Raw genomic sequence first — 14,935 nt, forward strand, 5'->3', positions numbered from 1 at the left:
AGAAGATTTGATGCTTTTGAGTTGTGGTGCTGGCGAAGAATGCTGAAAGTACTATGGACTGCTAAAAGAACTAACAGATCTGTCCTGGAGGAAGCGCAGTGAGAATGGCCAGACTTCATCTCACCTACTTGGTCATGTTGTCAGAAGGGACCATTCCCTGGAGAAGGATGTCATGCTTGGTAAGGTGGAGGGTTGACAAGTGGGGAAGGCCCTCAACAAGATGGATTGACCTTTCTCCACACATGCCCCAACTGTAGGGTCACAGAAGCAGAATGTCTGAGCTATGGCATGGTGAAAAGGTTGATGAAAGAACAGATTTATAAAAAGATCTACCCAACAAGAAGTCCATTCAAAAGAAAACACCCTTAATGCTCATTTAAAAAAAAAAAAACAAACAAACAACTATAGAGTTCATGATCAAAAGGGGGAAATGTAAAAAAAAAATTAAAACTGAGGCACTTGACTAATATGGCCAACACAGGTTTGAACTGGACCTCATTTTTCCTTGGTCCCTGCTTCTGCTTTTTGGAGTATGTGACCCATGACCAAACTGTTGAATGAGATAACTTATTCAGCAACACTCTGAAATAGACCACACAGAATGTTGCAGAAAAGAGAAGGAACCAGCTCTGTAAAGTAGGAAATTGTGGTTACATTTCACTCCCCTCAGCAACAGAAATTCTTGAGAAATAAGTCTTATGAATGCATGTTGACTGTAAACAAATTACACCCCTTACTCTTCCCAACAATATCCAAAGTTCTACAAAATTATGTTTAAAAGATGTGTGCTTATGTTCCCTCTTTGAATATCATTTTGAACTTTCATTTTGGAGCTTTCCAATTTGCAAATATTTGAATCCAATTAAAACTAGTTTTTTATTTTACAAAGTTTTATTTTTAAAACTGTTGTGTTTCTTTCAATTTAATTTTTATTGTAATAGAATGTTTGTAAGAAAACATTTGTCATTTCACTTACAATCACCATATTTTGCAACAATCACCACAATCTGTTGCCAAATTTTTCATTATTTATATTAAAACAAAAATCACAGTAAGTAATATTTATTGAAATTTATTTAAAATGCAATTTGCAAATGGGGGTAATATTTTTGACTAAGGAATGAAAAATGTTCCCAGGAATAAAGAACTTCCACAGATTCTTATACCCCAACTTATCACCACTGCAAAAGAAAAGTGAAGAAAATCAAAGACATATGAAAACAATTAGTCCAAGGGACTAGTGGACCAGGGGAACTTTACCCTACATGACCCTGAGACCAGAAGAACTAGATGGTGCCCAACTACCAATGCCAACCACTCAGAAAAAGATCAAAATTGGATATTCTAGGTAGAAATATTTGAAACAAAACTCAAAATCATAAAAAAGGCCAAGCTTACTGGTCTAATAGAGACTGGAGAAATGCCTGAGACCATGGCCACTAGTCATCCTTCAGGCCTGGAATTGAACTCACTACTGAAGCTTAACTTCCAGCCAAACAACAGACAGGTCTATGAGGTGAACAATTACACCGAGTAGGTATATTGCTTAGCACAATCAATTATGAGAAATCAAAAGGGCAGCATTTACACAGGGAGAAATCATAGAGGATAGGAATGCATAGGAAAGAAGGGCACAGGGAAAAGGTAATCACAGGGAGGAAGTGGGAAGAGAGCTATTACATTATGGGAATTGTAATCAATGTCACAAAACAAAATGTGTATGAACTATTGAATGGAAAATTTGCTGTAAATATTCAGCCAATTCACACACACACACACAAACACACACAATTAGTTGCCCGAGGTCTAATTACACATAATCAAATTCACCATTTTTAGTACATTTCAATGAGGTTTGGGAAACATATTTATGTAACCACCTCTACAATCAAGATTAGAAAATTTTGTCATTCCAAAAAGGCCCCTGTGTCCCTTTGCCTGAATTCCATCCTCTGACCATGAGCCCCTGGCAATCACCAATCTGATTTCTGTCATTGTTTTGCCTTTTCCAAAGTATCTTATGAATGAAATCACATAGTATGTAGCCTTTTGACTTCCTTCACTTAACATTATCCTTTTGATATTTGTGCATGTTGTCGCATCTATCAGTTCATTCTTTTTCATTGCTGAGTAGTATTCCAGTTATAAAGATGTTTACCATTCATCAGTTGATGGATAGTTGGATTATTTCCACTTTTTGGTTACTGTGAATAAAGCTTCTGAAAACACTAAAAAAAAAAAAAAAAAAAACCACTCTCACAACTCATCATCATTGCAATAGAAAGAGACCAGTAGAGAATGGATAAACAATTTGTGGTCAAAAAAGAATTCAAACAGCATTGTTTTGAAAAACAAAATAATGACTGATTTACCCTGTAAAACACAGCTACAGCCTGACCTTGGAGTTTCTGTTTGTCAAAACTAAATGAATGTAGATATTCCTCGAAGAGTCCAATACCCAAGGCAAAATGGTCTTTACTCATTTATTTACACCACTCTTTGTCTTTAGAAAACCATTTTCCTTAAGGCTCACAATTCAAAATACCAGCTAAGGGCAATGTCCTGGGTGGGTAACCTCACCTCCAGAGACCCCAGAAATCTAGATTCCAGAAGCAAACTCCATTCTTCATTCAAAATTTAAAAAATCTATACCCCTCAGCAATGTTCACCTTCAAACCACCCCCCACCAACCATCCCTTATATTCTGAAGCCATTTTATAGACAATCTAGTACATGGTTATTTCCTTCCATATATAAAAGGAATTCTTTAAAATAATGGTATTACTTGAAAATTCACTATTTCAAAGATACCGATATTCTCCCAATGAGTTACACTATAAATCCAAACCCAATAAAAATATTATCATGCTTTTTCTCAAAATATAAGTATGTTGGTCATGAAAGTTACATGAAAAAGCAAAGAGCTATGAAGAGCCATTATAATCTGAAAGAAGAATGGAATGAAAGCTTTACATTAATGGATACAGTGTAGTTTTTTTCTCAAGGACACAGAAGTAAGGGAAGAGACTAGAGATCAAAATCTTGATAAAAGACACTGTAACTTTGTGTGTGAAAACACCACAGTGGAGAGAGAAAAGGTATTTTCTTAAAAACTGTTCTGGATCAAGTGGATATCCATATGGGAAACAATATCAATCATTATCTCACAAAACACAAATATATAAAATTAAAAAGGACTGCAGATTTAAATCTGAATATTAAAACAATGATACTTTTAGGAAAGAAGCAGAAAGAACAGTTCCTTTTCACCCTGGATTAAGAAAAATTTCTTAAATTAGACAAAAAAAATCACAAACTATAAAATTGAAACAGGGAAAATCTGACTTTTAAAATTAAGAACCTCTACTCATCAAAATGCAACATTAGTAGAGTTTAAAGGCAAAAAGTGATTTGAAAGTATGTATCAAACTAAAGACTCATTTGGAGATGATACTAAATAAGACAATGACAGGTAACCCGATACAAAAGTGGGCAAAACAGCTGACTAAATGGTTCAGAAAGAGGATGTTACACTAGTCAATACCATGAACAGAGATGCTAAAATTAAAGTCTAAGAAACAGGAATGTAGACAAGTATACAGCACTTCCATACCAGTATTGGGAGAGATCACTGGTATAAAGACTTTGGAATACTACTTGCAAGTATCTACTAAACATATTCATACCCTATAACCCTATAACTCATAGTTGCATTACTCAAATAAATATACACCCAGCAAATGTATGAATATATATATATATCCTAATGAAACCATAGCTCTAAATCTACTTCCAGTTCTAAATCTGTATCAGTTAAGTGTTCAACCAGAGAAAGAAAATCAGGAGGAGACCCATACTAAAGGGACTGTAAGGAAGTGACCTATGTGATTGTGGGGAATGCTCAAAATCCCTAGGCAGATGATCCATAAGGCGAGATGCAACTCTCTGGCACAAGTTGAAGCTACTATCCAAACAGAATTTCTGCATCTTCACGGAAGCCTCAATTTATCCAAACTATTTGCCCCAAAACCAAACAAAACTCATTGCCATCAAGTCAATTCTGAGTCATAGCGACCCCCCATTGGGTCTCCAAAGCTATAAATCTTTACAGAAACAAACTGCTCCATTTTCCTTATGTGGTGCAGCTGATGGATTCAAGCCACCAACGTTTTGTTTAGCAGCCTAACGCCTTACCCACTATACTAGAGCTTCTTATTTGTACAAATAATGTGGTTTATGCTGAATATCTAGCCTTGTCATAGCCTGAATTTTTGTACACAAAGTGCCTACATAACCATCCCCCATTAAAAGCATTGGGTACCAAATGTGTAATGACCTTCCCTAGGACCCACTTTATGTGTTGCCTCATATCAACACTGAAGGAATTTAATATTCCATTTATGTATCAAACTTGGATATTTATGCCTGGTTTCCAGTTCACGTTTTTTCCTGTTACATATTTTAATTTTTATCCTTACACTGCAATAAATCAGTTATGGATAAAACTCTATGCTCAATCTTGTGAGTCTTCCTAGTGAATCACAGATCCTGGGGATGACCTTTGGACATGTCATGGATATCGAGACAGCACAGACCTCATTAAATACCCAGAATCTGTTAAGAGTTCAGAAAACCAATGACAGAAACTTCTCTTACTCTTTGCTGAGTGTTACGAATTCTCTCTCCTCAAATATGTACTGGAATCCTGTCCTCTGTACCTTTAATGACCATTTCATTAGTGGTTATACCACTAGGGAGTAGGTTCTAAACCTAATCACTTCTGAGTTCTAAAAAGATAGCAGAATAGACAAGAGACACACACAGGAAGAGAATATATGTAAAGTAATTCATGGAAGTGACAGGCACCCTGATGTCACACCTTGAATTTGGACCTTGTGCCTCCTGAACTGAGAATTAAACTTCTGCTCTTTGAGAACACTTGTATTTCTGCTATGGCAGCAATAGGTAACCAAGATGGTCGAAGGATTTTAAGCAAATAAACTTAAAATATCACCATGGAATCTGACTCGACGGCAGTGAGTCTGGTTTACTGGTTCCACTCTGAAGGTCCACTGCAGCCATGATACACTGCCCCCTATATACACCTTTTCCTCAGGGAATCAAAATAAATAAATAAATAAAGCTCACTGCATTGAGTCAAATCTAACTCATAGCGACCCCTCCTTGGGTGCCCGAAGCAGAACTATGGAAATAGTTCTGTAGTATCACTAAGGAAGTAGATTGCCCAACCTTCCTTCTAAGGAGTGGCTGGTGGGTTTGAATTGCCAGCCTTCTGGTTAGCAGTCAAATGCCTTAGACACTACACCACCAGAGCTCCCATATATACATAAATATATACATAAATATATATAATTTATTATTCTCAACATACATATACCAACTTCGTTCGTCTCTCAAGATTTCTGTTAACCAGAGTTGTCTTGCATTTAAAAATCTGGAGTCCCGTTCACCGTACCACATAACAAAGTGGAAGTGTATCATGCATCCCAAGTGTAAAGGATTAATATTAGTACTTTGTCAAGATCTATTGTACTTGATTTAGTGTTTTGGGAATATCAATGCTCACTGAAAAGTTAGAATATTCTATGGAATTATAAAATGGAAAAATCACACAAAAAGCTTCTTTCCAGAGAAAATCACTAAGGATGTAGATCCTCTGAAAATTACCTCACACACACACACACACAAATTTGAGTTTGATTTTACAATGAATGCGAAAATGTGTGGTTTTGTAATACCGATGTCATTAGCCTGTAATTATGTCAATGCCATCACTTTAATGGCTCCATGTTATTACAGAAATGTAACAAAACTCAAATTCCTATAAACATTTATTTCCATTTGAAAACAACTGAGCAATATCATTGATGAGGTAGTCATTTTTAAAAACTTTCATAATCCTAAGAGTTTTGCATCAAAAGGAAGTACATTATACATCTCTCTCCATAAAGAGTGCTTTCTAAACACCATGCATTAATGCCAAAAGAGAAAAGCATGTTGAGTCCTGTCCTAATAATAAACTCACAAGTTTCTTTTTGGTATTTGTTTCATGGTGTGGGGAAAGAATAGGGGGTAGAGAACTTTAAAGTATTAATGTTCTTAAAATGTGGCATAGCCTGTACCTCAAAAGTTTTTTTGTTTTTTTTTTTTTAAGTAATGATACTGTAATTAGAGGACAATCATATCAAACCTGGATGAAAATGCAGAAAGACATCAGCAATCAATTATAAGGCTGACAAAACACCTGTTCTTGGGAATATACCGCAGTGAATTACTTTACATGGACTTTCTAGGCATAGTTCTCTAACTCCACAAACTGACTGGGTGGGAATATGCAAATAAGGTGCTTCTGGCTCACCAAACAGACTGGACCATTTTGCTGATGTAAATAAGGTACATTGAATCCTTGTGGGCGTAGGAACACACAATAAGGTGCACATAACCCTTGTAGATGATTGGTCTGTTTTACCATCCTGCTAGGTCAGAAGGAGCGAATTCCAAAGATGTGTGTGTGTGTATGAATGGGGGGAGGGAAGCAGGTCTTCACCACCATCAAGAAAAGAAGCCAGAATCACAGTTCACTCCTTTGGACCCAGGGTCCTTGTGCTGAGAACCTTCTTGACCCAAGAGACAGAGTTGTAAAACAAGAGTGTGAGATGTCAAGAATCAGTCACACGCATGTTAAGAGTTCAGCAGTACAGAAACAATGGCAGGATACCAAAGGGACAGGTACAAGACAGCTGGTGTGCTCCCAGGCCCAGAGTGAGGTCATCATAGTAGGTGTGCTGGCCCATGGAGCAAGAGAGCTGAGCACCTTCAGGCAAGACGATTGCTGGTGGAGCTAAAGGGCTTTTTAACATTTGCTTAGCAGGTCAGAGGCTAGGCTGAGAGTGGAGGCCCAGCTGCAATAGCCACAAAGCAACTGTCCTGATTGTCCATTACTTCCTAATTTATACCAATTCTGGATTGTAACCAGTTACTTCCCCATAATTGTGAATATGCTACGTGAGCTCTGTGTGTCCATTACAATGAATTATCAATGCCAGCCGGGAAGCAGTGCGCCGTACAAGGTACGGCTAGTGTCAGAACTGCTAAAAAGGTTGGAGTGGAGGTACGTCTGACCACTACCTCATTTGAACTATCCTTAGCCTTATGTTGATTCATTCTCCTCCTCCTCAAGTTAGAAGGGATCTGATGCCACACCAATTTTACAGGTAACGACTTCTGACACTTTCAAAGTGTAAGGGAAAAGCCCTGCCTTAACATCACTGAATACCCATTCAATTGTTTAATATGGAATGATTTGCAGCAAGGTTAACAATATTTCAGTCTGTATGGCCAGGAAAATCACAAAGATACTTCAATTTATGATGTGTACAACTGACTGAATAGCAAACAGGACTGCAGAAAGGAAGATCCACCTTGAAAACAGAGTCTACAGGGAGGACAGGAGTCTGCTGTGTGCTGCTGAATCTCTTCTGACACAAGGCAAACTATAGGTCAGAGTAGAATGGCCCCATGGGATGTCTTAGACCACAATCTTCAGAAGAGCTGATCACTGAAGCTTTTCAACCACAAAGCCACTGTTGGATTTGAACCTCCAACTTTTCCTTCACCAGAGACGCACTTAATTACACCACAAGGCCTGCTTTCCAATACTGTACTACTGTATTAATATTGGAGATTACAGTATTGAGTAGTTTTCTGTAAACTTGTTTGTATCCTTGAATATGCATTTTTATTAATTTCCTTTTGGGATAAAAATTTTAAAGCATCTCCTTTAGATTCATTTAACAAATAAACAGCCTTTGAACATATCTAGAAAAATTCTGCAACTAACTTTCTGACCTCATGGAGCTTACATTCTAACAAACATCAATTTGGCATGCACCCCATTATATTATAAAAAAAAAAAAAAAAAAAAAAAATTATTCTTCCTGAAGCCTATCTTGTGAGTGACAGGTCATAAATTCCAAAGCTCTGACTGAAGTTCTTACTGTACCACTTATAAAAGTTCTCCAATTGTGCTTTGCTGAAAGTCAGACTTTTTAATACAAAAAGTATTTTCTCTCCTGAGACATGTTTTACAAGGATTCAGGTTGCACATAAGCTTTCAAAACCTTCATTTTGTAGAATTCTTTCTTACGAAGATTCTCTGATGTTCTTACCAATATTATCACTTTCAGAAAATTTATCGCCACCATAGATTTTGTGATTTCTAAGATTTGCTCTCCAACTGAAGCTGTTACCATTGAATCTTCTATTTCTAAGGTTTCTCACCAGTGTGAACTCTCTGGTGAGACTGTAGTTGTGATGATCGGCTGAACATTTTATAACACACATCACATTTGTATGGCTTAACTGCAGTGTGGACACACTCATGGTGTTGAAGAGTTGAGGAGAAACTAAAGCACTTGCCACACTCCCCACACATATGTGGTTTCTCTGTTGTGTGAACCCTCTGATGTCTGTCACGACTCTCATTCCACTTGAAGTTTTTCCCACATTGTTTACATTTGTATGGCTTTTCTTTACTGTGAACTCTTTGATGAGATTTAAGGTGTGAAATCTGACAGAAGCTCTTCCCACACTGTTCACATTTGAAGGGTTTTTCTCCACTGTGGACTCTCTGATGGTTCAAAAGATTTGAAAGTTGCCTGAAGCCCTTCCCACACTGCTCGCAATTATAGGGTTTTTCTCCTGTGTGGACCCTCCAATGAATTTGAAGATAACCTTTAGTGCTGAAGTACTTCTCACAATCTTCACATTTGAATGGTTTCTCTCCACTGTGGACTTTGTGATGTTTCAGAAGTTGGGAAGAGACCCTGAAGTACTTTCCACATTCTTTACAATTATACGGTTTTTCTCCTGTGTGTATTCTATGATGAGTTTGAAGGTTTGATTTACTACTGAAGTACTTCCCACACTCTTCACATTTGAATGGTTTTTCTCCATTGTGGACTCTCTGATGGGTCAAAACCCCTGACGGCTGCCTGAAGCCCATTCCACACCTCTTACATTTATAGGGTTTTTCCCCTGTGTGGATTCTATAATGAACTTGAAGAACTGGTCTAGTAGAGAAATTCTTCCCACACTCTTCACATTTGAATGGTTTTTCTCCATTGTGGACCCTCTGATGGGTCAAAAGATGTACAGCCTGCCTGAAGCCTTTCCCACACTGTTCACAATTATAGGGTTTCTCTCCTGTGTGAGTTCTACAATGAATTTGAAGTTTTGATCTACTATTAAAGGCTTTTACACAGTATTCACATTTGAATGGTTTCTTTCCACTGTAGACTCTCTGATGGGACAGAAATTGTGAAGTGATCCTGAAACCCTTCCCACAATTATAGGCCTTCTCTCCTGTGTGGTTTCTAAAATGAATCTGAAGATGTGCCCTACGACTGAAGCCCAGTCCACACTCCTCACATTTGTAAGCTTTCTCTCCCATATGAACCATGCAATGAGTATTAAGTGCTGCTCTATGACAAAAGATCTTACCACAAGTATCACATTTGAATGATCTCTCCCCAGTATGGATTTTCTGATGTTTCTGAAAACTCAAAAGATAAATAAAAGCCCTCCCACATTCCTCACAATTATAAGGTTTCATTCCTGGGTGGCCTTTGCAATGAACAATAAGTGATGCTCTATACTTGAAGCATTTCCCACATTCATCACATTTGTATGGTTTTTCTACAGTGTGGACATTCAGATGAGTTTGCAGATGTGAACTCTGACTAAATTCTTTACAACATCCATCATGCTTACAGTGGTTCTTTCCCATGTGAACTCTCTGATGATTACTAAGGTCTGAGATATTACAAATCCTTCTTCCACACTTGGTGCGTGTGTAAGAATTCTCTCCTGAGTGTGAATGCTGACGACGATCAAAGCTGGAGACATGACTAGAAGTTTCTGTACACTCGTTGCACTGGTGACGTTTCTCTCCAGTGGGAATAACAAACAGTCCTCCTGCAACTGGAGTGGGCGAATCACCTTGTTTGTAGAATTCTGATTTATTTATCCTGGAGTCTTCACACCTGGTTAAGTCACCTGCAATTTGTTGCCAGATATATGAGCTAAAAAGCTCCTCCTGTGCTCCGGCTTGTGGAACAGTCTCCAATTGCTGTGGGATCTTGCCTCCTGTAGGGACAGAGTTCAAAGAAATAGATAGGTGAAAGATTTATTGAGAGTTTTCAAGATTTCACACTTAGATAAGGGATGAGACATTACTGAACCAAGAGACATCACTGTATGTCATGTGCTCTACTTTACATGCCATCAAAATAACAGTAGGTCCCTTGAGTGCAAGCTACTAAGAATTAACAAGACCATTTAGACAACACCCAAGAAAACATGACATATAACTTAGAAATCAAAGCCTTAATTATGTACTTAGAAATACCATGATGAAAAGAAAATTGAATCAAAAAGGTGTATTTCTTGTTGTGTGTATTTCCACTACATTAAATTTTAAAAAGTGAATTTGTAAGAACTATTGTAAAAAAGCAATAATACAAACAAAAATTTGCATATTTTCATTTTTTCCCCCCAGAAACTTCTCAATGAAATGCTATGAAAAGTACACTGTAGGAGTATGTCTTGGAAGAATGATAGCCAGAATACTCCTTAGAAGTGAGATAGTGCAATTTGGTCTCATGTACTTTGAGCATGCATTCAGAAGGGACTGGTGAAGGACATTATGCTTGGTAAAGTATACAGTCAGTGAAAACGATGAAGATCCTCAATGAGAAAGATTGACATAGCGCATGCAATAACAGGGTCCAACAGCAATGATTGTGAGGATGACACAGGATTGGATAGTGTTTTGTTCTGCTGTAGATGGGGTTGTGATGAGTTGGAACTGACTCGATAGTACGTAACAATAACAAAGATAAACGGAAGATTTTATAGAGGAGAATGTCACTTTTCTCCCCAAAGGAACAGTCAGTGCCAAAAGGGCATGGGAACGGTGAGATCTTCTGGTCTCCTCTAACTTCATGAGGGGAAGAAAGAATTGCCATCAGCAGCCCAAGGTTGATTACTATGAGGTGGAAGTCAGACATGCCACCATCCTCCAACCTTTCTACCAATTCTGACGTCAACTGCCCTTCCATGGCACTCAATAATTCTTTGCTGGGTCCAATAATTTGTTGCAATGGCCATACAGACCTCACAGGCATTACAATTATGGGGTTTATCAAGGAACTAATAGGTTACAATTCAGGTTCAGAAACTAACCTCAGCCCACAAATTTTCTATCAGGACAGTCTCCCCTCTGCTACGCCTGGAGGCAATGCCTCTCTTTAGCCCTCGGTATCTCAGCTTGGCCTCTGCCCTGCTTAGGCAAGTGTTACAAAGCTCTTTTACCTCTGCTGATAGGTGCACCTACGTGTACCACACCCTGCCAGAAAGTCTCCTGTGTGAAAGTATTTAGCATTCTCGCTCCGGCGGCCAGCATGCCCACTGCTCTGCCTCATGCCGGTCTCTTGCTTCTGCTGCTGCCGTCTCTCTGCCTTTATCTCAGGGCAGGGATCTTGGGTCCAGGGATGAGATCCACTCACAATTTCTTTCTCTTGATGGTAGTCCCAGCCCTACCAGGATGTCAAGTACCTTATTAACACAGCTAACAAGATATACAATCCCCTTGGGAGGCCACAAGCACCTCACATTAAATAGTTTCACCCAGTCCTTTGCTGGGAGTCACAAAGACCATAGCTAGAAGAGCCATACTAAGCAATTTGCTGCACCACAGTTGGTTATAGATGCTGCCTCGTTTCTTTCAGCAAGCAGTTAATTAGTTTGTGTAAAACTTTGTCTTGTGTTATTTCCTTGAAAAATTACTCTAATGCCTAAGGAACTGAGAAGCCCTCAAATGGCTGCAATAACTTGCAGATTTAGGGGAAATACATTATCCTTTACTAACTAAAACAAAGCATATTAGCAAACAATGCTCCTTTTAACTCATGCTAAGAAGATTCCTCCAAGAGGATAAAGGAAAAAAAAAATTGACGTGATGACATAAGCTATTTTGAAACCTGACAGCAATTTGACACCTTCATAATCTACAAGATAAAAACGTAATCAGGGCAAGCTAATCTTTGATGACAGAGACAAAGCTAGGGAGAAGGAAAAGAACAGGCCACAGTGCAATTTTCAGAAAGCAAATCCTGTGTAAGAAGTAACATTCTCCCTAGAATTCTACACATGTAAGTCATGCCCTGCCTTACATCTGTTTCAGCAACCTCCGACCTGATGTATATCTGTGGTCCAATAAGGTTATAACATTATTGTCGTTAGGTGCTATCAAGTCAGTTCTGACTCATAGTGACTCTATGTACAACAGAAGGAAACACTGCCCACTGCTGCAGGATCCTCATGATCCTTGCTATGCTTGAGAACACCGTTGCAGGCACCTTGTCAATCCATCTTGTTCTCAAGGGTCTTCTTTGTTTTTCCTCATCTCCATTTTACCAAGCATGATGTCCTTCTCCAGGGACTTCTCCCAACTGGTGACATGTCCAAAGTACATGAGATGACGTCTTGCAATCCTTGTTTTTAAGGAGTTTTATGGCTGTACTTGTTCTAAGCTAGATTTGCTTGTTCATCTGGCAGTCCATGGTATATTTAATACTCTTTGCCAATAGTGTAATTCAAAGACATCAATTCTTCTTCAGTCTTCCTTTTTCACTTACTCACTTCCAGCTTTCTCATTAGTATCAAGTGATTGAAAATACCATGGCTTGGGTCAGATGCACCTTTGTCTTCAAAGTGACATCTTTGCTTTTGAACATTTTAATTAGATTTTTTGCAGGAGATCTGACCAATGAAACACATTATTTGACTCCCTGACTATTGCTTCCAGGGGTGTTTACTGTGGATCCAAGTAAAATTAAATCTTTGAAAACTTCAATCTTTTCTCCGTTTATCATAATGTTACTCATTGGTCCGGTTGTGACGATTTTTTTGTTGTCTTTATGTTGAGGTGTAATCCATACTGAAGGCTAGAGTTTTGCTCTTCATCAGTAAGTGTTTCAAGCCCACCTTGCATAAACCAAGAAATACTGTGTCATCAGCATAACAAGCCTTCCCCCAATCTTGATGCTGTCTTCTTCTTCATATAATGCAGCTGCTCAGATTATCTGCTCAGCATACTACTAAGTATGAAGAAATGGCACAATAGTGTTTAAACAACACAGTATCCCCATGTTCTGTTCAAATGATCATCTCTTGCTTTAGGTTTATGTACACATACAAGTTGCTCATGAGCACAATTAAGTGTTCTGAAATTGCCATTCTTCAACATGTTATCCATATTTTTTTGTGAGCCACACACCCAAATGCCTTTGTAAACTCAGGAAAACACCTTTTTGGTGTTTTATGCTTTCAGTAGAGAACCATCTGATTGCTTGATTCAAAATGGAGTCTTGTCAGTAAGCACCACGCTATTTCCCTCTAGCATCTAAGTGGTTGAAAAACTAGGTACAGAAGTTTGAATTAAGGATTTTGGTGCTCTGAACAGCTCACTGAACCAGAGTGCACCAAACACAGAAGAGCAGAATTAGAGGAAAGGCACGGGGAGATTATTTAACAAAGAGCTATCTAGCGGAGGATAGATGATGGGCAGCCGAGAGAGGCCATTGGAAACTTCCCTGGGGCAGTCACTGACTGGCAGGTAAGGGCGGCCACCTGAGATCCCTGTGAGCCAAGAAAGAAGACACCCTATATCAGCATACCAGCGACCACTCCAACATCCTAGCAACCAGCTCCAAGGATCTGCCTCCAGCACCTGATTTTATCGATAATTTCAGTCACTTAAATCCAAACGGGTTCATGCAGCACCACTGAGACTCAGGCGGAGAGCTCACTGTTGTGCCAGGAGGGCGAGCTCGCTTCCCTCTCAGCGGGTCGCTGGGTGGGCTTGGGTCAGCCTGGGAGACATTGTGCTTATCTTTGTCACTGATAACGGGACTGCAGTTTGCTGGTGGGTACTCCCCTGACTCTAACACAGCTGAAATCGTGCGCATCTTCGGTGCCACAGGTGGGCTGTATCACAGACAAACTCCCAAGCCATTAATGGTCTGGCAGGACCGCACCAGTGCCGTGGGCAAATGGGGCGGGGAGAGAGAGAGGAAGCCGTGGCTGAGTGCGGTCCTGGGAATTTGCCTTGGATTGGATTCGTGGTGCCGAGGAGCCTCGGAGGCGGGGTCTTTGAGTGTGCCTAAGCCGGGCGGAAACTGGTGACTCCCTAACAACAGGAATCTTTCCTGAGATTGAGCCGCGGTCTTGTGAATAACTGCATCATCGATGATAGCCTGCACAAAGTCACAGAAACTGACCCTAGAAACATGAAGCTTTCCTTCTTCTGCTCCTACCTTCTCCACCAATAATTTCACTCATTCAATAGAAGAAACCATATTCAGCCAATTACTATAAAACCTCCCGCTTCGAACTCTAAACCCTCTTTATGACAAATAGAAACACATATCCACACTCCCACAGTGATTCCACCATCACAAAGAAAACAGCAGAGCGACCCAACATACCTGAATCAGTAATAAAATAAAATACAACAGCTTCACCTTTTCAAAATATTAAACCATAAAACCAAGACAAAACTAATTAACACGTAACCAGCAGCTGGAGACAACCTAAACAGACAGCGCTCTACCAGATTCCAGGGGCGTAAGAAGAAGTTCTGCTTTCTAGTAACCCCAAGAACTCTCCGGACCTGCACAATTGAAAAGGTATTCCTCTTTTTACTCTTATACCCCACACTCACTTGGTGAACAGAGGTGCAGCCACTCCTCACTCCCACCCACCTTCTGGGCCCGCAGGAACTCCATCCCAGTCTATGTGAACAGATGGACCCTGGGTGCCCTGCCCTGTCCTCTGCTGATTTTTTTTTTTT

The 14,935-nt window shown here is 39.4% G+C and overlaps 1 protein-coding gene across 1 annotated transcript; it reads right to left on the reverse strand.

Moving 5' to 3' along the window:
• Nucleotides 1–8,287: 8,287 nt before the first annotated feature.
• On the reverse strand, nucleotides 8,288–11,504 carry LOC103198894 (zinc finger protein 234-like). The gene is made up of 2 exons (XM_042781252.1): nucleotides 11,417–11,504; nucleotides 8,288–10,167 (listed from the first exon to the last, which is right to left on the reverse strand). Exons 1-2 carry the CDS (start codon nucleotides 11,502–11,504, stop codon nucleotides 8,288–8,290), a joined length of 1,968 nt encoding a protein of 655 aa, XP_042637186.1.
• Between the last annotated feature and the right edge of the window lie 3,431 nt (nucleotides 11,505–14,935).

This window comes from Orycteropus afer, unplaced genomic scaffold (genome assembly GCF_000298275.1).
Source record: "Orycteropus afer afer isolate SDZICR_OR568_19922 unplaced genomic scaffold, OryAfe1.0 scaffold00099, whole genome shotgun sequence".
NCBI classification, from domain to species: Eukaryota; Metazoa; Chordata; class Mammalia; order Tubulidentata; family Orycteropodidae; genus Orycteropus; species Orycteropus afer.

Coding starts and splice junctions, on each gene's coding strand:
- LOC103198894 (XM_042781252.1), bottom strand. CDS start 11,504: ATGAGGCAGAGCAGTGGGCATGCTGGCCGCCGGAGCGAGAATGCTAAA. Junction 10,168..11,416: donor TCTGGCAGGGTGTGGTACAC/GTAGGTGCACCT, acceptor CTGTCCCTACAG/GAGGCAAGATCCCACAGCAA.